This window comes from Rhineura floridana, chromosome 10 (genome assembly GCF_030035675.1).
Source record: "Rhineura floridana isolate rRhiFlo1 chromosome 10, rRhiFlo1.hap2, whole genome shotgun sequence".
NCBI classification, from domain to species: Eukaryota; Metazoa; Chordata; class Lepidosauria; order Squamata; family Rhineuridae; genus Rhineura; species Rhineura floridana.
This window is the reverse complement of record NC_084489.1, coordinates 29,973,716-29,997,061: the sequence shown is the minus strand read 5'-3', so window position 1 is coordinate 29,997,061 and position 23,346 is coordinate 29,973,716. Positions and strand designations below refer to the sequence as shown.

The 23,346-nt window shown below is 45.6% G+C and overlaps 2 protein-coding genes across 12 annotated transcripts in view; one reads left to right on the top strand and one right to left on the bottom strand.

Annotated features, from left to right (window-relative positions):
- RARB (retinoic acid receptor beta) overlaps window positions 1–13,029 on the top strand; it is a 527,110-nt gene extending 514,081 nt beyond the window's left edge. For all 7 annotated transcript variants that reach the window (XM_061587702.1, XM_061587698.1, XM_061587700.1 and 4 more), the window contains one exon: window positions 11,790–13,029. In XM_061587702.1, the coding sequence (XP_061443686.1) occupies window positions 11,790–11,986 (197 nt within the window). In that variant the 3' untranslated portion in view covers window positions 11,987–13,029. The remainder of the gene's footprint in view (window positions 1–11,789) is intronic.
- A 240-nt stretch (window positions 13,030–13,269) lies between these two features.
- Window positions 13,270–23,346, bottom strand: part of TOP2B (DNA topoisomerase II beta) — a 96,564-nt gene continuing 86,487 nt past the window's right edge. For 2 of the 5 annotated variants that reach the window (XM_061585766.1, XM_061585761.1), the window contains exons 33-37: window positions 22,057–22,167; window positions 17,022–17,147; window positions 15,890–15,937; window positions 15,530–15,630; window positions 13,270–13,755 (exon numbers count right to left, since the gene is read on the bottom strand). In XM_061585766.1, coding sequence (XP_061441750.1) covers window positions 13,597–13,755; window positions 15,530–15,630; window positions 15,890–15,937; window positions 17,022–17,147; window positions 22,057–22,167 — 545 coding nt within the window. In that variant the 3' untranslated portion in view covers window positions 13,270–13,596. The remainder of the gene's footprint in view (window positions 13,756–15,529; window positions 15,631–15,889; window positions 15,938–17,021; window positions 17,148–22,056; window positions 22,168–23,346) is intronic. The other 3 variants (XM_061585762.1, XM_061585764.1, XM_061585765.1) reach the window with 3 other exon arrangements.

Below are 23,346 nucleotides of genomic sequence, written 5' to 3'. Positions count from 1 at the left end.
TGTAGAGCCATCTGTGTGATGGCCGTAATTCGATCTGGTGACAAAAAGACCATGGCCTGCGTGGTGTCTAGAATTGCACCCAAATGTTGTAATCTCTGAGTTGGTAGTAGTTGACTTTTGTTGTAGTTGACCAGCCAACCATGGGTGCGTAGAGCCGTAAGAGCAGAGTGGACATGAAAGAGGGCCAAATCTCTGGAACTTGCTCGAATTAACAGATCGTCCAAGTAAGGATAAATGTGGACTCCCTGGAGGCGGAGATAAGCCACCAGGGTTAGCAGCACTTTGGTGAATACTCACGGGGCCGACGAGAGACCGAAAGGCATTGCTCGATATTGGAAGTGATGGGGGCTGAAGGCAAATCGCAGGAAACGTCTGTGGGTTGGACAGATGGGCACATGAAGGTAAGCTTCTTTGAGATCTATGGAAGCCAGAAAATCCCCTTCGTGTAGCGCCTCTACAATTGACGCCTGGGACTCCATCTTGAACCGTCAGTATTTCATGAAACAGTTGACAAATTTGAGATCTAGTACTGCCCTCCATGACTGATCTCGCTTGGGAACTGCAAATAGGAGGGAGTAAACCCCTTGTGCTCTCTCCTCCGGTGGTACAGGTTCTATTGCAGCTATGTCGAGAAGATGGGTTATGGCTTCCCGCATGATCCGGCACCTGTCTTGAACTCTGGGTAGAGTGGATGGAATAAACCTGTCTGGAGGGATCAGCCAAAATTCCAGTTCATAACCATGGAGGAATAGATCTCTGACCCAAGCGACCCGTGCCAAACATAACCAGTGACTTGCAAACATTAGCAATCTGCCCCCCACAGGGAAGGCGTCAGTATTGTCTTCCCCTGCCATAAGTTGAAGTTGAGGCCCCTTGACTTCCCCTGTTCTGTGCTCTGGCTTGGAAACGTTGCCTGTTCCAGGATCCCCTGAAGGAACGGAAACCAGAAGATCGAAAGTCACGGCCTCGCCCTGCAGGCCGCACTCCTCAAAAGGGCTGAAAGGAGTGATATGGGGTGAAATGTCTGAAAGCCCTACGATCCCTTCTCTTAGAAGTGGCCAATACTGGCCTTCGGCTGTCATTAGGGTCTACCAAGACCGCCTTGAGGGCTTCGTCTCCGAAGAGTGAAGACCCAGAAAAGGGTGCTCTAGACAAGTTGCCCTTGGGTGTACAATCAGCGTCCCAGTACCTGAGCCAAAGGGTACGCCGAGCTACCACCTGTGAGGGTAGAGCTCGCGCGCCCAGCTGGGTGGCATCCAGTGTGGCATCGGCTACGAAGGCTGCTGTCTTCTGTAATTTTACCAGGCCCTTGCGGAGCTTGACAGGGTCTGGTTCGGGATCATCCAAGAGTTTGTCTAGCCACATCATAGCCGCTCTTGAAAATATGGAAGCTGAAGCAGATGCCTGAATAGTAAAGGCAGTAGCCTCGTGGTTTTTACGCAAGGCGTAGTCCATGCTGCATTCAAAGGGGTCCTTTAGTTGTGATTCCCCTTGCTTTGGAAGGAGCGAGCGCGAAACTAAACTGGAGACTGGCTCGTCGATGCCTGGAACAAGCAAGCGATTAATAAAGTCCGGGTCCAGTGCATAGAGCCTTTTGGCCATAATGGAAAAGTGTCATGCCTGCAGAGGATGATCCAGCTCTTCCTTGGCCAGCTTGCCAATGGGGTCCGGCACAGGACGGTAATGAGCCAAAGATTTTGGAGACTTAAGGACTTTAGTCCCTTTCATGGGGAGAGTGGTAGATTCGGGCTGTGTAGTTTGAAGGCCCAATGTGCCCAAAGCTCTGCGAGATAGTGGAAGAAAGTCGTCCGCATCAAATAGGCGATATGAGGTGTCCTCCTCGAAGTCTGCCTCGTCACTCCACTCATCCCCTTCGGCTTGAAGAGAATAATCTGGGTCCTCCAACCCAGGGATGTCATCTCCAATCCTGCCTCTAGCAACGTCAAATGGGTTGGACGAGGGGAGCGGTACCACATCAGAACAGCCACATGGGGCTGGGGCACAGGAAGGGTGCTGTTCGCTGTGCTGAGTCAATGGAGCTGTCTGGACTCTCGACTGATCTGAGAAGAGGCTTAGTATATCTTTCAACTGCATCAGGAATTCAGGAGACAACTGTAGTCCTGGTACAGAGGCAGGTAGTTGCCCTGATAGCGGACCAGCAGGCAGTTATGCTTGTGGAGGAACAGCAACAGTGGGCTCACTGGGCTGGAGCGGCAGGCTAGATTGTGAGTGGCAGACCCCAGGCTGGGCAGGAAAATCCTCAAAGTCATCCTCAGATGACCCTGCTGGAGAGTGAAAGAGTGCTGTCAAGTGCTCTTGGTTAGCAGCTTGAGAATGTGGCACAGAAATGTAACGTGTGTTTTTGGTGGCACTGTGGTGAGACAGGTGTTTAGTTTTAGCCACGGCCTTGGAGTGCAGCCTGGGCAGTTTTTGATTTGCAGACTTATGATGCGAGGACTTGCAGGGTCTCTTAGCCGCTGCTGAATGTGCATCTGAGTGTTGATCCGCCATTCTGAGCGCCCAGCAATGCTATACCAGCACACACAGAGGTGGGGGGTGCGGTGTGGCAAGGGACTTTCACCAACACATGGTATATATAACACCAACACACGCACAGAGGTGGTGGGTGCGGTGTGGCGGAGTACTATCACCAACACACGCACAGAGGTGGGGGGTGCGGTGTGGCGTACAGTTCCAATATGCAGCTGCGGCGCAGATAATTTCAAGGTGCAGTCCGAATATGCAGTTGCTGTGCAGAGGCACTTGTTGTAAAAATAAGTCCTAAAGGCACTTGGATAGCCTGACTAAATAACTGTACAAACAAGGGAAGGAGAACAGAAAGGGCGGGGAAAACGGGCAGATCAAAATGGCGCCCGCGAAAAAGGGCGGGAATTTCAATCAAAATGGCGGCCAGGAAGAAGGCACAATGGCAGGCAGGCAAGGGTTCCTGGTGCTTTAGAAGGCCTATAACGGCCACGGCAGTAGTCAGGCAGACAGATAGGGGAGGAGGAGCAAGGGTGAGCTCCAAGTGCAGCGTATAAACAATGATGCTCTTTAAATGTGAAAAAAGGCTGGGGGGGGATTCCTCCCACGGCCACCTGAAGAGCCTCAAGGCAGAAAGAGGCTAGCAGAGGAGCCACAAAGGCGAGCTCCAACCGCCCCTTGCCGAGGGAGGCCGCCGCCTATCACTTCAGCCCAATAGCAGCACCCGCCAAAAAAGCAGAAGTTAAAGGAGCCGCAGCCGCGGCTCCCGACGAAACAAGTGAAAGCTCTAGGCAAAAATCAGGCAAAAAAGGCAGCAGCCTTTCGCCACAGCCCCAAGCAGCCGCCGCCGAAAAAGCAGTTATGAAAGGAGCCGCAGCTGCGGCTCCCGGCGAGGTAAAAAGCGAGAAAAAACGTCCGCCGCCTGAAGGAGGCGGCAGCAAGGCAGAGCAAGGGCTGACAAGAGAGCCGCAGCTGCAGCTCTCAGGGCTCGTCCCAAAAGAGAGGAGAGCCCAATAAAATCAGACGTCACCTATGGTGGGGAGACGTCAAAAAGGAAAAAATACTAAAACACTGGCCGAAAACAGAGCCACAGCTGTGGCTCTCAGGGAAGGCTCGTCTCTTGGAGACGGGAGCCAAAAGGGAAAACAGGAGCCGCCGGATTCCGTCAAAGAGGAAAAAAATACTAAAACACTGGCTGAAAAGAGCCGCAGCCGCGGCTCTCAAGGCAGGCTCGTCTGGGGAGACGGGAGCCAAAAGCGAAAACAGCAGCCACCGGATTCCTCAGCAAATGGACCAGAAGGGGGAAACAAAGTGAGGTAAAAATTAAAAAAAACCCAAAAAAATAAGGTCCCAGACAATATAAAAAGAGGGTGAGGGAGAGAAGAAACAAGAAGAATTTTGACAGTCCCACACGCTCAAACTTAGCTACAGTAGAAGATCCAAACGCCTCGAACGAAGGAAGGCAAGAATGAACTGGAGTGGGAGGGGCTCGATGCCCCAGGTCTTGACTTTGATCCATTCTTGCCTTCGGATGCTAGATGGCGCTATATCCTACCTGATGTCGGACTACCTAAGGAAAATGGCTGTTTTTCTTTTGGAAAGGAGAACAATTTTCAGTTCCTCCCACACCCACCAGCTCCTGGGTAAGCCTGAAGTCCTTAATGTGGGTGAGACGTGGCTTGCTTCCTCCTGTTTGGAAAATACTTTTCAAAAAATTTTTTTTCATTTATCAGTGTATCTATATTTTGAAAGGAAGTATTGCTTTTTTGAAAGAAAATATTAGTATCAATATTTTTCTGAGGGGAAAAACAGATCAGTAAAAACAGTAGCTAGTGGACAAAGAACAAACTCCAACTGATAGTGATTGTTAGGTCAACGGAATGCTTTTCAAGCGGCACAAACAGATCCCATCCCTAAGCACCATTCATAGGAACAGAGAAAGCTGCCTTAATAAAGGCAGACTTTTGGTCCATTTAGCTCAGAACTGTCTTCTCTGACTTGTAGTGGCTGTCTGAAAATTCAGGCAGGGGGTCACTCACAGCCCTTCCTCAAGACACCAGGGATTCAACCTGGGGCCTTCCGCATGCAAGGCAGACGCTCTGCCACTGAGCTACGCCCTTTCCCCTTTAAGCATTGACAATACAATAATAGGAGCTAAATTGTAAGGGTTAAGGGCTTTCCTTCCTGCAGTTCTAGTTGTTGCTCACATCTTTCATTCAGTAAAGTTCATAGAGAAAACCTAGTATCAGCAAATGATATACAGCTATGATTTTAACATACTTTGGGTGAAATAATGTGCCTATTTTCTGTGTATCATTTTAAGCCTTTGCAGGTGACAGCCCTAACATGGTTCCTTTGTAACCTGTCCACGTAGTCAGCCAGGCATTATTGTGCTTCTGTAGCTCCTTGTAAAAAATTCCAGAGGGGTGGCCATGTTAGTCTATTGCAGCAAAAACAAAGTCTTGCAGCACCTTAAAAATTAACAAATTTATTGTGGCACAAACCTTCACAGACTCAAGCTCAGTTCATCAGATGCGTGAAATGAAAACTTAGCAGATATTTAAAGGAGAAAAATCTAAGGGAAAAGTTGAATAGCAATACGATGCAAAAATATGTCAGTGATAGAGCTTAAATTGTTAAAATGGACCATTGGTCTCACCTGAAGGGTGATTTTCATAGGAGGAATGCCATCAAGCGGGTAACATAGCTCCACCTATCGTCCGAAGGCAAGAATGTTTTTTGAAGTCAAGACTAGGGGCGTCAGGCCCCTCCCACTCTCCAGTTCATTCGCAGCGAGTCCAAAGAGAGAAATCTAAAAATGCAGGAGAAAAGGCCAACGGGCCTACCAGCAAAGACATAATAGCAATATTCATAATAAAATGACTCTAACATAGCAATATAATCTTAATATCAGTCTTGACTTCACTAGTAAATCAAAATATAATAGCATAACAGGAATATATGAAACCCCCCCCCCAAAATATCTAGGTATCCTCCAACTGGGAGGGTCGTGATGGCATTCCTCCTATAAAAATCACCCTTCAGGTGAGACCAATGGTCCATTTTCCATAGGAGGAATGCCATCAAGCGGGATGTACCAAAGCAGCCCATAACAGGGAGGAACCACCCACATCCTAATCATCATTAAGAACCTGTTGCAACACTCATCTGCCAAAAGAAGCATCGGCAGAGGCATAACGGTCTATTTTATAATGCCTTCTAAACAAGTGTGGGGTAGACCAAACAGCAGCTCTGCAAATATCAGCAACAGGAGCGTTGGTAGCAAAAGCAGCCGTAGTGGCCGCTGACCTAGTGGAATGAGCTGTTACACTAGCTGGAACGGGAAGCTTAAGGGACGCATAAGCTAAGGTAATACATGCACGCAACCAGCGGGATAAGGTGGAATTAACTACTTTATGCCCCATAGACCTTGGATGAAAGGATACAAACAAAGTCTCAGTTCGACGTATCTCTTGGGTCCTAGACAGGTAGGTCTTGAGAGCCCTCCGAACATCCAATGAATGCCAAGCCTTCTCTAGAGGATGGGTAGGATTCGGGCAAAATGAAGGAAGAACAATGTCCTGGTTGCAGTGGAAAACTGAATTGACCTTGGGACAGAAGGATCAGTTTTCAGCACAACCGAGTCCTTGTGAAAGACACAGAGATGGCGGGCAGAAGACAATGCGCCCAGTTCCGAAACTCATCTCACAGAAGTGATCGCGATCAGGAACAGGACCTTGAATGACAACAGACGTAAAGGCACGGTCCTGAGGGGCTCAAACAGAGGGTGTTGTAAAGCCTGCAGCACCTTTGACAAACTTCATGAGGGAAAACAAAACGGTGGACTACAGCTGGGGAGCGTAGAGCAGTGCCTCTGAGGAAGTGTTTGATGAACAGATGTGAGGCAATAGGGGCACCAGTGGAGGACACTGAAAGAATGGATGACAGAGTGGATGCATGTCGACGTAAGGTGTTGGGTCTGAGTCCCATCATGAGGCCCCTATGAAGGTATTGCAGCACCTGTTGTATTGTGGCCTGTGAAGGATCGAGGTGCTGAGTCTGACACCACCTGGAAAATGCCACCCAAGTATGTTGATATATACGGGTGGTGGATGGTCGTCTTGAGGCTAAGATAATGTCAATAACAGCGTCAGACAGTCTAGCCGACCTCAAATGTCGCCGTTCAAAAGCCACGGTTAGGTTGAGCCAAGTGGGGTCGTGATGCCATACTGGGCCCTGGGATAGAAGGTCTGGCCTGACTGGGAGTGTCCAAGGATTCGTCACTGACATTGCAAAGAGATCTGAGAACCACGGTCGACGGGGCCAATATGGTGTTATCAGAACCAGCCGTGCCCTCTCGCAGCGCACCTTCCTCAAGGTTCTGGCTAACAGTGATATTGGAGGGAAGGCGTACAATAGGCCATCCGGCCACGGTATTGACAGAGCATCCACCGCTTCCGCTGTCGTGTCCAGGTATCATGCGAAGTACCTGGGGAGCTGGCAATTGCGACTGGAGGCAAATAGGTCAACTGAGAAGAGGCCGAACTGACGCTGGAGAAGATGGAAAATGGTCGGATAAAATTGCCATTCTCCCAGAGCGACCTGTTGTCTGCTGAGCCAGTCTGCTGTCACATTCCAAATCCCTCTGAGATGTTCTGCTTTCAGGGATTGTAGATGTTGTTCTGCCCAGTCGAAGATGAGGTAAGCTAGGTTCTGCAGAGCACGGGACCTGGTGCCCCCGTCTGTTTAAATGTGATTTTGCACACGTGTTGTCTATTCGAATGAGAACATGGTCCAAGGGGAACAGAGATTGAAAATGAAGAAGAGCTAAGTGGACAGCCTTTAGCTCCAGCCAACTGATGCTCTGAGTCTGCTCTACTATGGTCCAAACCCCTTGAACGAACTGGAAGTTGCAATGGGCTCCCCAGCCAAGTAGACTGGCATCTGTGGTGATAACAGTCCTGCGGGGTTCTCTGAACGGAGTGCCCTTGGTAAAATGTTGGACCCTCGTCCACCAGCGGAATGAAAGGCGCAGTGCGGGGCTCAAGGGAATTGTGCGATGGTTTGAGCTGGCAATGTCATGCTGGAACGGCAACAAATCCCACTGAAGGTGTCGGGTATGAGCTCGAGCCCATGGCACAATATGGATGGTGGAGACCAACATTCCGAGAGCCCTGGCTAAAAGCATGACGTCTGCGGTTGCTTGGTGCATCAGGGACCACGCAATGTCTGTGATAGTCGTTATGCGGTCTGCAGACAGGAACACTGTCGCTTGCAGGGTGTCCAACATCGCCCCTAGATGTTGTAGGCATTGGGTTGGTTGAAGATGGCTTTTGTCGAAGTTGACTAGCCAGCCGTAGGCCTGCAAGACATGGAGCGTGAGCGTTAAATGGCGATGAGCCAGCTCCTTTGAACTCGCCCATATTAAAAGATTGTCCAAATAGGGGTAGATATGGACCCCTTGAAGCCGGAGGTAAGCCACCAATATGAGTAGCACCTTGGTAAAGACTCTTGAGGCAGATGAGAGGCCAAACGGCATTGCTCGATATTGAAAATGCTGGGGGCCGAAAGCAGACCGAAGGAATTTTCTGTGGGCTATGCAAATAGATAGAAATACGATAGAAACCAGGAAGTCTCCTTCTTGAAGGCTTTGTGTAATGGAGTGGAGGGATTCCATTTTGAACCTGCGATACTTTACAAAACGGTTAATGAACTTGAGGTTCAATACCGCCCTCCATGACATATCTCGTTTGGGCACAGCAAATAGGAGTACACCCCTTCCGACCTCTCTGTTGTAGGGACTGACTCTATCGCCGCTATGTCCAGGAGGTGATGTATGGCTGTCTGCATGATGCAGTACTTGGCTGGTGCCCTGGGACAAGGTGAGGGATGAAACTTGACAGTGGCCAAAACAGGCTTGCGAGCATCCTTGGGGTCAACAAGCACTGCTTTTAGGGCTTACTCGCCGAAGAGTAAAGATCCGGAATAAGGTGCCCTTGAAAGATTAACTCTGGCTGTAGAGTCAGCTTGCCAATGATGAAGCCAGAGGGTCCGTCGAGCGACCACCTGAGCTGCCATAGCTCGTGCTCCCAGTTGGTTTGCGTCCAAGATGGCATCAGCTACATACGCCGCTGTCTTGCACAGTTTTATCAATGACCTCTGTAGAGATACAGGATCAGGATTGGGATCCTCTAAAAGGTCATCCAACCATATTATCGCTGCCCTGGAAAAGATGGAAGCTGATGCAGAGGCTCGCATGGAGAAGGCGGTGGCTTCATGATTCTTGCGTAAGGCAAAGTCCAGCCTCCGCTCAGCGGCGTCCTTTAGATGGGACTCTCCTTCCCTTGGCAAAAGGGATCTAGATACTAGACTGGATATCGGCTCGTCTATGCCAGGAACAGCCAGTCTGCTGGTGAAGTCAGGAGCCAGGGAATAAAGTCTGTTAGCAACTGTGTTAAAGCGATGGGTTTGTAATGGATGAGCCCATTCATCATTGGCCAGTTTAGCAATGGGATCTGGCACAGGAAGGTAGTGCTCTGCTGGCGCGGGGGATTTCAAGACCCTCGCCCCTTTAATAGTGGGAGCGGTAGCTGCCGGTTGTGTAGCTTGGAGACCAAGGGTGTTCAATACTCTGCAAGCAAGAGGCTGATAATCTGAGGCATCAAACAGGCGATAAGAAGTATCCTCCTCATGATCACTCCATTCGTCTCCATCGGCTTGTACAGCAAAGGGTGCCTCCTCCCCACATGAGATGTCATCGATGCATCTGCCTCTGGCAATGTCAAAGGGATTTGGGGAGCAAGATGAATTAGCCTCATTACATACATAGTGGTCCATACTGTGCTGAGGTATGGCGGAGACTTGTGGCGGTGACTGTGATTGAGTAAAAAATGACAGCATGCCTTGTAGTTGGGATAGGAACTCATGAGACAGCTGTAGCCCCGGTGAAGCAGATGGATGCGCTTGTAGAGGCGGCCCAGTGGGCTGCGACGATGGATAAGCCCTGGGTGGTAATATGGGAGCCTGGTTGGTAGTTGGCTGTTCAGGAAATCCAGCAAAGTCCTTCTCCTCGGAGGAAGCAGTAGGAGAATGAAATAGATTCGTTAACTGTTCCTGGGCTGTGCCATCAGAAGCCGGAACAGAGACATAGCGTGGACGCTTAGTTGTGCTGTGGCTAGAAAGATGTTTAGTTTTGGCAACCGCTTTGGTGTGCTTATGCTTGGTCGCCTTGGATAGTTTCGGCTTGGCTGTCTTAGTCGTCGCCGGCTGTTCCGCCATCTTATATTTTCTGTGGGTATCAGTACACGGCCACGGATGGGGCAGAATGTACAGACCCAGACAGGCTCAGTACACGGCACACGAATGGGGCAGAATGCACTGGCAGATGGCTAAGTACACGGCCACGGATGGGGCAGAATGTACAATGTTAACAGCGTTGGTATACGGCCACGGATGGGGCAGAATGTACAGTAGCAACAGTCTTGGTACACGGCCACGGATTGGTATACGGCCACGGATTGGGCAGAATGTACAGTTCAAACAGCCTTTTATAGAATCAACAGTGTTGGTACACTACCACGGATGGGGCAGAATGTACAGTTCAAACAGCTTTGTATCATATCAACAGGATTGGTACACAGCCACGAATGGGGCAGAATGTACAGTTCAAACAGCTTTGTATTATATCCACAGCCTTAGCACACAGCCACGAATGGGGCAGCATGTAGTGTGAAATCAGCCTTGATGAGACAGCCACAGATGTACTAGTTCAGATAGTTGCAGCAGTAGCAGAGTTAGATCGCGCTGTGGAAGCAGACTAGAAGCCTTTGTTTCCGCTATCTACAGCCCAAGGAGGCTAGACCCCCCTTCAGTACTGAACAACTAACAGAAAGAGCGGGAAAAGTGGACAACAAAATGGTGCCTGCGAAGAAAGAGCGGGCAAAATTTTATCCAAAATGGCGGAGTATGAGGGAGCAATGGCGGACACTGAGCACCAGCGGCTGAAATAGGGCCGCTACGAAAATAAGTGCCAGAGGACGGTCGGAAAACGCGTTCTGCAGCCGCGGGGCTGAGAGACGTGGTTTTGAAAGCCAGAAAGGTAAAGCTCTGCCAAGGAGGCTGGGCGGGCGGCAAATTCCCAGATAAGATTAACAGGGACACAGATAATAACATGCAGCCATAGACTCCAGATACCGTTGAGGGGGGTATTTAAGGCTGCGGTACGAATCGGGGAATGCAGGGCAGCCCGACCCAAAATAGCCGCTAAGGGGGAGGGAGGAGAGCTGCAGCCGCAGGCTCCTGGACAGGGTATGGAGGCACCGCCTCGGAGAAAAAAGCCGCGGCCGAGCCAAGCCATAGCAGCAGGCTCCGGGGAGGCGGCAATCAGAAAAGGGACGAAAAAGGCGGCGGAGCAGAACAGGAAGCTGCAGCCGCAAGCTCCTGGGTTAAGGCTGCATCCGCCTCTCGAGAAGGAGAGAGCCGCAGCCGCGGTCTCTCTGCAGCAACGTGAGGCTCAGGATCGGGGAAAAGGATACAATTGAAGACAAGACAGAGGGAAGGGAACAACATGAAATACACACTAAAGAACCTCCACACCCTGTCACACAAATACACAAAATGTATCTAGTCACTAGCTATATATCTTGCACGGATGAAGGCAAGAATGAACTGGAGAGTGGGAGGGGCCTGACGCCCCTAGTCTTGACTTCAAAAAACATTCTTGCCTTCGGACGATAGGTGGAGCTATGTTACCCGCTTGATGGCATTCCTCCTATGGAAAATAGGCACACATTTATCATTTTATAGTAGCAGATTGGTAAAACCTTTACTGGGGCAGGGAACTGGTCAAAAGAATCACTCCTAGGTGGCTTACCAATACCAGGATATCTTTTCCAGTTAACCCATGTAGTGTAACAATCCTTTGACATCCAAAGCAGCAAAGGGGTACACTACACTATGTGGCTGAAGACTACAAAATATGGATTCCCCCCCATTTAGAGCTTTTTGTTTTTAAAATGACAGCTGAAATAAATGACCTGTGATTCCACTTTTAGAATAGTCTGTTATAATATGGTAGGCCCGTTGTTCAACAACACTGGACAGAAAGGGACCTAGGCAACCAATACTGCTGCTTCTGAGCAACTCTCCCCCCCTTTGGGCAGACATAGACCTGGCTCCTGGCAAGCCCTTCGAAGCTACTCTTATTATCTGGGTTTCCTGTCCTCTGAGAGTTGTGTGTCTTTCCTTATGGAAACTTGACTAGATAAATATAAAAATGTATTGATTTAACTTGGTCTTTTTCAAAGGTGCTGAACGTGTTATTACACTGAAAATGGAAATCCCTGGATCTATGCCACCTCTTATCCAAGAAATGTTGGAGAACTCAGAAGGACATGAACCACTGACACCAAGCTCAACTGGGACTACAGCAGAGCACAGTCCTAGCATCTCCCCAAGCTCAGTGGATAACAGCAGTGTCAGTCAATCCCCTCTGGTGCAATAAGACATTCTCCAGCTACATTGCTAACATTTTATGGGCAGGGATGACATGTAAGCAGAGTCTTTACTGCTGCTTATTTTCTGGACTTATATTTACACTTAACTACAACAAGGACCAAGAAATGTTCATATGTATCCATCCATATTATATAATATACATACAACCCCCCAAACAGATGCCTTGCAGCTTAACTAGAAACCATAAATGTTTGAAATACTAAATTACCTAGTTCATGAAACAGGAAACTAGTCAAGCTTCAGTTGTTTTTTCTGAAAGTCCAAGATTGCAAGGTAACAAGACATATCTCAAACAAGAGGTTAAAATTATGGTTGTACAGTTTGATGACTTTGTACATAAAAATATATGGAACTGTCCTTTCTCTACTGGATGTTCAGTGCTTTTCTTTTTTCTTCCATACATAAAAGGACCCAGATATCATGTTTATGAAATGGACTGTTTACATGTCCAAATAAAAAAGGTCTAAGAGAGACATTCTAATTTAGTTAGAATGAAGAATTGTCATTGCTCTTTTTTATGGCCTGTTTGTATTTCTTTCCCAGTAAAAGGATATAAAGAAATTCACTGCACTACCAGAAGGAACTTCTGTATACACATAACTGCCAGATCAGTTATTTGGATGTAATCTGTTTTACTGTTAATGTCACTTTAAAATTTACAAGGGGATTTATTACTTGGTTGACATCTCTACATTTAAAAATAAATACTAAATTTTTACTTCAGTTATAGCCTTCAAGGCAGAAACACTTTTCAGTGTTATGTTTTTTGTTTACTTGTTCACAAACCGTTAGGGGAAATTTCATGAGATAATAATGAACAGGCATACTCACTACCTCTGAATTGGTGGAACACTAGTGAAAAACAACCGTGGAAAGACTGCCCCCCAGCCCCACAATCCTCCTCTCTGGCAACAACGGGCTGTCGCTAGAATACCCAAAAGCAGAGAGAATCTGCCTCTATGACTTTGTTAATCACCATAAAACAGAGTGGAAAATGTGGTAGAATGGTTACAATTTTTAAGTGTCAGTTTCTTAGGTTTCATTTAAAAGCACTAGTATTTGTTTATATATATATATATATATATTCTAGCAAGTCTGTGATGTACTTTCACTGGCTCTGTTTGTACATTGAGATTGTTTAACAATGCTTTCTATGTTCATATACTGTTTACCTTTTTCCATGGAATCTCCTGGCAAAGAATAAAATATATTTATTTTAAACCTAGTGTAAAAATGTTTCTTAAGTCCAAGCCTCCACACACAAGGAAATGGTTTTGTATTTTTAATGTTTAAACTTCATTTCAAAAAGCAGGTTTGCAGTTTGCAACCATGACAGTTAAAATGTGTGCTTTTGCACAGCTTTCTAGAACATTTCTACAAGCCGGTCAGACAAATACATGACATTTCAATGAGTAAAAAAGAGCATAAAACTGTAGGTGTAAGAACAAAATGTTAAAATGCCTACACACAATAATAAAACCATCAATTACATCATCACATAAAATAAGTCAAATGTACAAAAAGTCTGCGACAAAAAGGGACAAAAGGACAAAGTAAGGTATTTGTTGGAAGTTTGTGTGCTCTTTGGGCACTTAATTAAAACATCGCAAAATCATCATCTTCATCAGACTCTGCAAAATATTTCACTTCTTTTCTAGCCCGACCGGTCCGCGGCCTGGAGGCTGTTTCAGATGCAAAGTCTGATGGGAAGATGTCTACATCCGAGTCCTGGTCAAAGGAGGCTTTCTTCGGTTTCTGGTTTGATAAGGATTAAAAAAAAGTTAGTGGAGAAGATGCCACATAACATTCTTTTAATGTTGATTCATTCTATAGAATCCAATTTGATTTTTTACAAATCCCTGTTTATAATGACTACAATACACCATATCTCCTTAATCTACTAAAATCTTAACGCCCAAGTAGTAATAGTCTGGGAATACTCCTGATTCCAACCTCTCATTGGAGTCTCAAGTGGTTTCTGTGGCTAGGAGCGCTTATGACCAACTTGGGTTCTTTTGATGCCTGTGGCCATGCCTGTACTGAGATAGCCTGGCCTAGTTGTTCATGCTGTGGTGAGCTCCTGTCTGACCTACTGTAACACACACTACATGGGTCTGCCCTTGAAGACTGTCTGGAGACTACAGCTAGTGCAGAATGTATCTCCTAGGTTGATAAATGAAGCAGCTTGATGGGACCATGTGTCACTGGTCTTAAAAGCACTGCACTGGCTGCCAGCAAACTACTGGGCCCAATTCAAGGTGTTCATTCTAACATTCAAAGTCCTAAATGTTTGGGACCAAAGTACCTAACAGTGTACCTCCACCCAATACAATTGGCAAGAGAGGTCCAGCTGCCACCAGTGGCTGCTTCCTAGTTGGCCTGTGATAGGACCTGCTCAGTGACAGTTCCCCATTTGCGAGGATGATAGATGGCATTCCTCATAGGGATGACGCCTCCTCCTAGGAACAGATAGGGTCCACTAAGGCATTTTGTCTCCTTTCACCAGACTGACCCTGCCTGCACTTGGCGATGGTTGGGTCCACTTGTTCTCTCTTGAGTATTTGCTTTTTCTTGGTCTTGTGCCTTTCCCATCATGTATTTTCTGAGTTGGCATTTTTTAACTGGGCTTCCTCCTCTTCCCCCTTTGGCAACCTTGAGATTATTAGCTCTGAGAGTACAGTAGGTCCCCGCTTCTCTGCGCCCCGCTTTTTGGCGTTCGGTTAATACGGCGCCAGTGGGGTGATCAGATGAAGGGGGGCTGGAAACTCCCTGCACTCCAGCTGATCGCGCCCAAGAAGGGGAAGATCTGATCTTCTCCTCCTCTGGTGCAATCAGCGGGTTAGGTTCCAGACCCCTGCGCTACAGCTGATCTGCTTTTCGGCGGTTTTTGCTTTCCGGCAGGGGTCTGGAACCTAACCTGCCGTATGAGTTGAAGCCCTACTGTATATGATTGTTTTTAGATGTTCTCAATGTTTTAAAATGTTTTCAATGTGTTTTTATTTTGTTTTTAATTGTATTAACATTTTGGTGTTTGCTGCCTTGGGCTCCCTTGGAAGGACGGTTGGGATAGAGAGAGTGTTTTCTTGTAATACATTTTTATTTTGGAATTGTTATAAATAACAAACAAATAAGAAAGAATGCCCCCTCCCAATAGTTGAAGTATAGAATTTCAAACCACTACAAGTATGGCTAAAGTAAGTAAGTTATGTAATTTCTCACCCTCGTCACATCCCCACCCTTCACCACCCCAAGATTCACTGTCGATGGACTTATATGAAATCGATGGGATTTTCAGATCCAAATATTCAAAGTTGAAAGAGTAAAAGTTGACATATCCAACTACAGTGGAAGAATTAAAGTTTATCCCAGAGCCAAAGAAAAGCTTGCAACATTTCCAAGGATTGGGAAATCCTAAGGATGGGATAGAAATTTTAACAACACTACACCAATGTGACTATTGTGTTCTCCAGGAAGGTAATTTTATGTTGTTACCATGGTAATAACCAGTAAGATTAACTTGCAGGTTTACCTTGCTTGGCGTTGACTTGGGTGTTTTTTTCCCAGGGTTATATTCACCTTCATTTTCAGAACCAGATGTTTTCCTTTTCTTTGCTCCTCTGCCTTTTCCTACTAAAAGATTAGAGAAAATATTTACAACAGTTCTTTATATGTTTCGGAACAGCAAGTTAGATTATCTGAAAGTTATTTTATAGTTTTAATAGAACACCAACTGAATCAAGTGGAACGATCTGTCCTACAATTCTTTATAGGAATTTATATGTATTAATAAACCACATTAGAAGCAAAATTCCCCTACAATAATTAAGAGATAAGGATCATATATTGAGAACTCTTTTAACTATCAGAAAAAATGCAATGTATCTTTTACCTCCTCTAGAAACTTCAGACCCAAATTTCCACAACCCAGTCCTTCGTACTAGTGCAAAATGAAAGTGAATACTATCAGTTTAGCAGCTCAGTATCTTCTATCATTAAGCAAGACATTAATAATGTAAGTAAAAAACAATTTCAGTCACAGGAGTCTCATTTTTGGACTAAAGTACTGCAGAAGTAGTCTTTTAATTGCTAGTACAACCAGTAATTATATGAAACTTTCCCTTGTTTTTGCTGAATGATTACACTGATCACTATTATAAAATCCAGGACTTGCTACCTTTCCATAAAAAAAATCATTGGCACTGTTGTACAGTGGAAGCTCATTATAACCCAGGGGTCAAGGAACAAAGGATGAACCCGTGTTAGAGAGGTTCCGCGTTTTAATTAATGAAAACCATGGTACTGTATACAGTATTGTACTTGGGGACATGTCATACCCAAGGTATATCTGAATCCGGAGTACAGCAAACAGCGTTATAATAAGCTTCTACTGTATCTTCACTTTTGGTGGCTGATTTAATTATTACAATTTATGCTTTAGCAGGACTGTGTGGACTTTCATATTAAGTAAGGGCTTTGGTCATAGGCTGTATTCACAGAACGAAAAGCATTAAGTCCACTTATAAAGGTTATATTAATAGTATAGCCTGCTCCTCTGTTCAATTATACTGGGATGTATTTTCTCTTTAAAGTGAAGTCTCTTTAGTTAGGATACTCTCTTCATGCTGCTAACGTGAAGAAGAAATGTGGGTTTCTCCACAGTGGCAAGATATGTGACATGCTTCACAGCTTGAGAACATACATGTTGCCAAAGGGGTGGTGTGCAAGTTTCCCCTTCACATAATAACAGCAGAAAAGCACAACTCATCTGCACCCCACCCTGCTTCATAACTTGTGAAGCCATCCCATCTAACTAACTGTTTTAGAATGTTTTTAGAATGCTTTTTTATTGTTAAATTGTTTCGTTTGCCATCTTGGGATCCTTTGGGAGGAAGGAAGGGATGTAAGTATAATAATACATAAATAATAAATAAACTTCATTCTGAGACGAAGAACAAATTATTTAAAAAATCTATATTCATACTGCTAAATCAATTGGAAATCTGCAATATCAAAATCCTTACCTTTGGGAGCTACAGCCTTCTTTGGAATGCCAAATTCGGGTTCTGAATCAGAATTTATTATTTCCATCTTCTTGGGCTTAGGAGGTCTTTTCGGTTTAGAGGGCACATCTGATGGTAATTTTGCTGCTAATTATATTAATAAATTATTATGAGTATAGTCATTTTCCTTGCAATGGGGTGCAGTGCCTACACAAAGGAATACCCCATAGGTTTTTTCCCCTTCCCTACACCTTGGGATAGACAAAAATTATGAGGCATGGGTAGTCAGTGCCTGCCTCCCATAGTATGCTCCAAGCTGGATGGTGATATGGGAAGTGTGAACAAGCTTTCCATTTCCCATAAACTTTCCTGAGCCCTATGCTCAAATAGGTCCATAGGAATCTCTCCAGTGCAATCATGGACAATTCTGTTAAGTTGTTTTAAATACCTTAAGGGTTTTTGTTTGTTTGTTTGCTGAAAGGAACCTTTGGTCTTACCATGAAACCATCTTCTACAGACATGCAAAGATGATCTCAGGTGGGACTTAACCACCTTGTGGTTGAAGGCAGAAAAACATGTTTTTTGATTTTGCAAGGTCTTCTAGCTCCCTTTTACACAAAGAGGTCAGTTCCTTTATGGCAAGCCAAAGACAGAATATAGAAACAGCAAAAAGAACGAACAAACACTGCAGTCTCTGCTCAGGAAAACTACATTTAACGATGAGAAAGTAGACAATCTAGGGAGGGGCCCTGATATCAACTTTACATGCATACAGAAGTTTCATGAAAAGACCAAAGGTCCCTTCATGATAAAACCAAAGGTCTCCTGTGGATGTAAGATGATCTGAGATGGGATATACTGAAACTGACCCATGTAGGGAGGATAATTCAATTTGTAGAGGAATAAAATGCTTACTGAGCTGGCAGGACATGCTGCAATATCCGTCTCCCAAAGCCAGCCTCTGCAAAGGTGCAAGTTTTGATCTGATAATGTTTGATAAATGAATTTGGTGAGGCCCATGTGACAGCCCTGCATACTTCCAGTAGGGATGCATTGTGAAAAAAACCCTGAGTTGGCCACGGACCTGAAGTGTGCCAGAATTTTTGATTCAGAGAACAATAAGCCAAGTATATACATGCCTCAATCTATCTCAACAAAGCGGAAGTAGACACCTTTCCTAAAGAAGAGGGGTGGAATGATATAAAGAGGGCATCTGTGCAACAGATTGGCTTGGTTTTTGTGATATACACTTTCAGAGCCCTTTTTACATCTAGAGAATACCTTCTTAGTAGGGTGAACTGGAGAAGGGCAGAATGAAGGGAGAGTAAGTTCCTGCTGACAGTGGAATGAAGATAGGATTTTAGGCTGGAAAGATGGAACCATCCGGAGCACCATTCTGTCCTTGTGAAAAGGACAATAGGATTTGTCCACAGAGAGTGCATTAAATTAAGATACCCTCCTGGCTGAGATGATAAGTGACCAGGAACAAAACTTTGAATGAGAGGAGGAGGAGCGGAACTGAATTTAGAGGTTTGAATGAAGGCAGCTGTAATGCTGTCAAAACCTTATGCAAATCCCAGGTAGGGGATCTGTGCTATGTAGGGGATGCAAACAAAGTGGCTCCCCCCAGGAAGCACTTGAAAAAGGAGTGAATTCCCATTGGCTTTTCGGGACATTTAGAAAGGATGGAGGATAGATAGGGCTGATGCCGGATGTTGAAAGGTGCCATCTTGAAGAAATGAAAAGACTTCCTTAAGGGGACCTCTGCTTACGAAGAGACTGCCCCTCCAAAACAAGCCTCCACTCAGAATAATGAAGTTTTGTAGGGCATATAGTAAATGGTTTTCCTTAGGGGCTTGGGAACTAATTCTATAGCAGAGATCTGAAGTAGATGGTGAATTGCTTCCTGCCCCTTGTGCTTTTGACCAGGCAGAAGATAGAGGGGATGGTTTCTGAGGAAGGTTCAATGTGAATTCCATACGGCCAAGAGTCAGAGTCTGTAACACCCAACAGTCTGAGAAGATCTCTCACCATGTGTCTGTGAAGTCCTGCAGACGGCACTCGACCAGAGGGAAGGCAGCTTCAGAACTGATGTTTGGCTCCTTGTGATTGAGTGGTTTTAAATGTATTGGAGAATTGCTGCTGGCCTCTGGAGTTTGGTCACAGTATACTACTCCAGAAGGGGTGGAAAGACCAAAAATCTCACACCCTGCGCCCCTGGAGCCTTGAAAGGACTGGCCCGACAAATAGGGGTGGAAGGATTTCCGAAAGGACTGTCTGTCCTCTTAGAAGGGAGTACCTACTTTTTGTCCATAGACTCAACTAGGATCTTTTCAAACACTGTCCTCAAAGAGCGTGCCAGCTACATAGAGCTCTGAGGCCAAATTGTTGCTGGTGGTGTGGCATCAGAGCCCCCACAATTTTAACCAAAGAGACATTCTGATGAAGACCCCTGTTATAAGAGCCCAGACTGCATCCCTACCTGGGTCTGCCATGAAAGCGACTGCTCTCGAGATTTTTAAGTATGAATTGATGAAAACTAGTTGGGTCTTGTGACGGATTATCCAATAAATCCTCCAGCCACAGTAGAACAGCTCTAGCAAACACTGAAGAGGATGCTACAGTTTGCAAGGATAGTACACTTGCATCATGAGGTCGACACAATCCCAGATCCATTTTGCGATCCTAAAGGTCCTTGAGCTGTGTGTCTGAGTCCACAGGGTTCAGTGAAGGATTCACTAGTCGAGCAATAGACACGTCTATGAAAGGAATTTTCAACTGATCCATTAAGCTTTGGTCCAAGCCAGTATACTCATTTACTACAGACACAGACTTCTTGTACTGCAGGAGACTAGTGAATTCCGACTGAATAAGCTTAGGCAGAGGAGAAGGGAGCTTCACAACTCTGGATCTGGTCTGAGGATCCGAACACATGGCAGCAACTCTGGAAGTAGAGGGGGATGGGGGTCATCCTTAGAAGCCAGGTCTAATGACTACATGCTTTTACACAACAGAAAATCGATGTCTAGAAAGAGGCAATTAGATGCCTTCTCCAATATGCACCGCACCATTCCTCCTCATCCAAAACAATTAAGTCAAACTCTGTGTCTTCCATGCCAATCGTAGATTCATTGGAGGGGGATGTGATTCTCAGACCCTTTGCGCATCGCCGGTGAATGTCATGTGGATTTGGGGAGACATGAACAAGTAGGAGCTAACTGCTAAGCAACAGAGGTTGCTGATGGGGCTGAATGAGATGGCACAGAGGTGCAAGCTGCTTCCTGCTGAAAGGCTGGTGCAGTCTCAGCCATGGTCGGAGAATGCACAGGCAAAGGGGTCTGAGGTAAAGCTTGAGACCTCTCAGTGAGGTCCTTAGGAAGGACAGCCAGAATAGTCTCTCTCAACTGCTGGAGCATATGGTCTGATAACTGTAGCTGCACCAGGGGGTGGCCCCTGGGTAAAACTGATTCTGAGGAAAGAAACTGCTCATAGAAGGAGGTCCATACAAGTAAGAGGCATGGGCAGCATGGAAGGAGCATGAGGGCTGAGTTCTGATGGGGCCGTGAAATCCCCGAAATTCTCTGGTAATGATTGAGCAAAGAAAATCTAGTATTAGCCAAAGGGCATCTGTCTTCCCCATCAGGCAACCTGTCTGGGCTCTAAAGTGGCCTGCTAGGTACTGCCACTGAGATTCCCATCCTCAGATAAGGTGTACAACATAGCCCCAGTGCTTGACTGTGTTCCTGAATGCGGACCCTGGGTACTAAATGTTGGTCATTGCCAAAGTGGAGGCTGTCAGGGCTCTAGTACTGTCCATAGCCTCACTGCCCACTGCTTCACTTAATGACAAATCACCCTCCATTTGGGGTGGGGGTTGGCTGTAGCCTCTCACTATAGATAATTTTGAGCCTCAGAGGCAGGAGATGGTAGCATCTGCTGCAGAGGCTTCTATTTTTTGGCGGGAACAGCCATTTTTTCCTTGGCTTTTTCCATGGCCTTAATGCTGCATTTATTGGGCCTAGCGGGTCTTATAGGGGCTTCAAAAGAACTCTCTTTGCCTCTGGGAGTAAAAGGGTTCTTTTTCTTTCTTTTTTTCTTTTACAGAGAAGTGGAGAAGTGGTAACAGGAAGACAGAGGAGAAGCGGAGACGAGGATGAGAATTAAAACTCAGGAAGACGGACAATGCTGAGTTAAGTCTGAAGGACAAGGCAGAAGCAGGAAAAACAGGCAACGCTGGAGGAGAGGCCAGAAGGCAATCTGGGGCCAAGACACTGAGTAGATGCAGCAAAGGCCAAACTGAGGGGCCGAAGAAGAGGTGGAAGGTCAATCTGGGGGGAAAATGGCTTGAATTTTTTTAACACTAAGAAACGGAGGAAAAACAAGGGCAGGAAGAGACACAAAACAGTCAGAGAACACACAGAAATATAGGCCTGAGTCCCAGGCAAGGAGCAAAGAGCACTGAAGCAACCACATTGGTGAAGGCAGAATAAAGAACTGACCTCTCTATGTAAGGGGCAGCTAGAAGAATTCACAAAATCAAACTGTGTGTAATTCGCCTTCAACCACAAGATGGAGCTCAAATCCCACATGCACAGGAGAAGGTATTTATTTCCTTACTTAAGTATAAAAATGTATTAATAGGTTTAATTAATACTACTATGAAAATTAAAATATTGTGTCCCTGGTAGGATTGTGCATATCAAATAATATGTGGGGGGAGATGACTGCACAGTCCCCAATATGATTTTAATAGCTCCACAGCAGAATACTTAATTTGCAGGCAGAAAATCCTAGGTTCAATCTCTGGCATCTGCAGTTAGAAGGGTAGCAAAGCTGGAGAAGACCCTCTGCCTGAGACACTAGAGAGCCACTGCCAGTCAGCGTAGATTGGGGATGAGTCATGGAACTAAAAGGCTTTGACATCACTGCTTAAGGAATAGATTATCCAGCTCATGGCATGCCACAACAGAAACTGGGATCAAGTTAATACCTTTTTTTTTTGCCTGAGCACATTTTAAATAAGCAAGGTAACTAGCAAATTCAGACAGACACTTGCCTTTTTTAGCAACTACTGTTTTACTTGGAGGTTTCTCTGTTTGTTTCTGGATAAAAGAGGAAGAGAAGACTGGTGCTGAATCATCCTCATCACTGTCAAACTTTGATGTATCTAAACATAACAAAAGGTTAAATATGTCATGTATCATTCTTTTCACAGTTATCCTAAATATATGAACGCTTTCCACTTCCTCACATTAAAACTAAACTTAACAACTCTCACTTGTTGAAAAATAATTTGAAACACATTTTCCAGCATTCGCTTAAATCTAAGTATACACTTTGTGCCTTTCTACGGGTGACTCCTTTGTGCCTAGAACAGTGGCAGGTAATAGAGGCACTTAATGGGGAGAAGTGCAGTGCAGCTTGCAGTACCTAGCTCAGCATGTGCAAAGGACTACCACATTCCCATTATCTTGCCCCTTGGCCAAACAGCGCAACACTGGGTGTTGAGTTGGACTGGAACATAAAATATGCTGCTCCCAGCACATAAACAAGAGGAAGCTGCTACCTCAACTGGCGCCTCTGTTGATTTACAGTATTTATATGCCACCCAGTAACTAAAGTTCTCTGTATGGCTTCCTGCCAATACCTTCCTCCCAGCATCCTCATGGTGTAACCAAGATGTTGGAAAGAGGGGAAAACTGACATGGGAGACTAGCAAGAAGATATCAGTAATGCGAGTCAGAACTGGCTATGCAATGTGGATTAATGAGCCATTTGAGGCTGTGACCCTGTTTGGAAGGGTGAGGCCAGTGAACCTCCAAGTGAGGAGTCTTTCTGAGGATCACCAGTGCAAGATTACTGGGAGGTTGTAGCTCAAGTCTCTCATCTTTCCAGGTGGGCTTTTAATAATAGGAAGCAGGAGGTGGGTTTGCAGGAGCTGTTGATGCTCTAGTCATTGCTATAGTCTGCTCAAGGCATCACTAGGAACCTCACATTCTTAGAATTTTTCCCCACCAGGATCACACTTCAGCTATGGTAAGATCAATTTGGAAACCAGATGGAATAGTTCTGATATGAGCAGTTAATTTTTCAAGACCAAGCATCGTGTGCTTCATACAGTACTGTTTTGGTCTGCTTGTCATCTAACATCCCATTTACAGTTTGTACCATCCCAAGGATGAACGATGACATCACAAACCTGCTTTCAGGAATGTAGATTGGGTGGTGGTGGTGGCACCTGTTATGAGCACAACAAAACTTTCCCCAGACACTTTGTAGGCTCTTAGGAAAAGAATAGCACATTATATACCAAGATTCCTTGCATCCTTCATGTTGTGCTTGTACA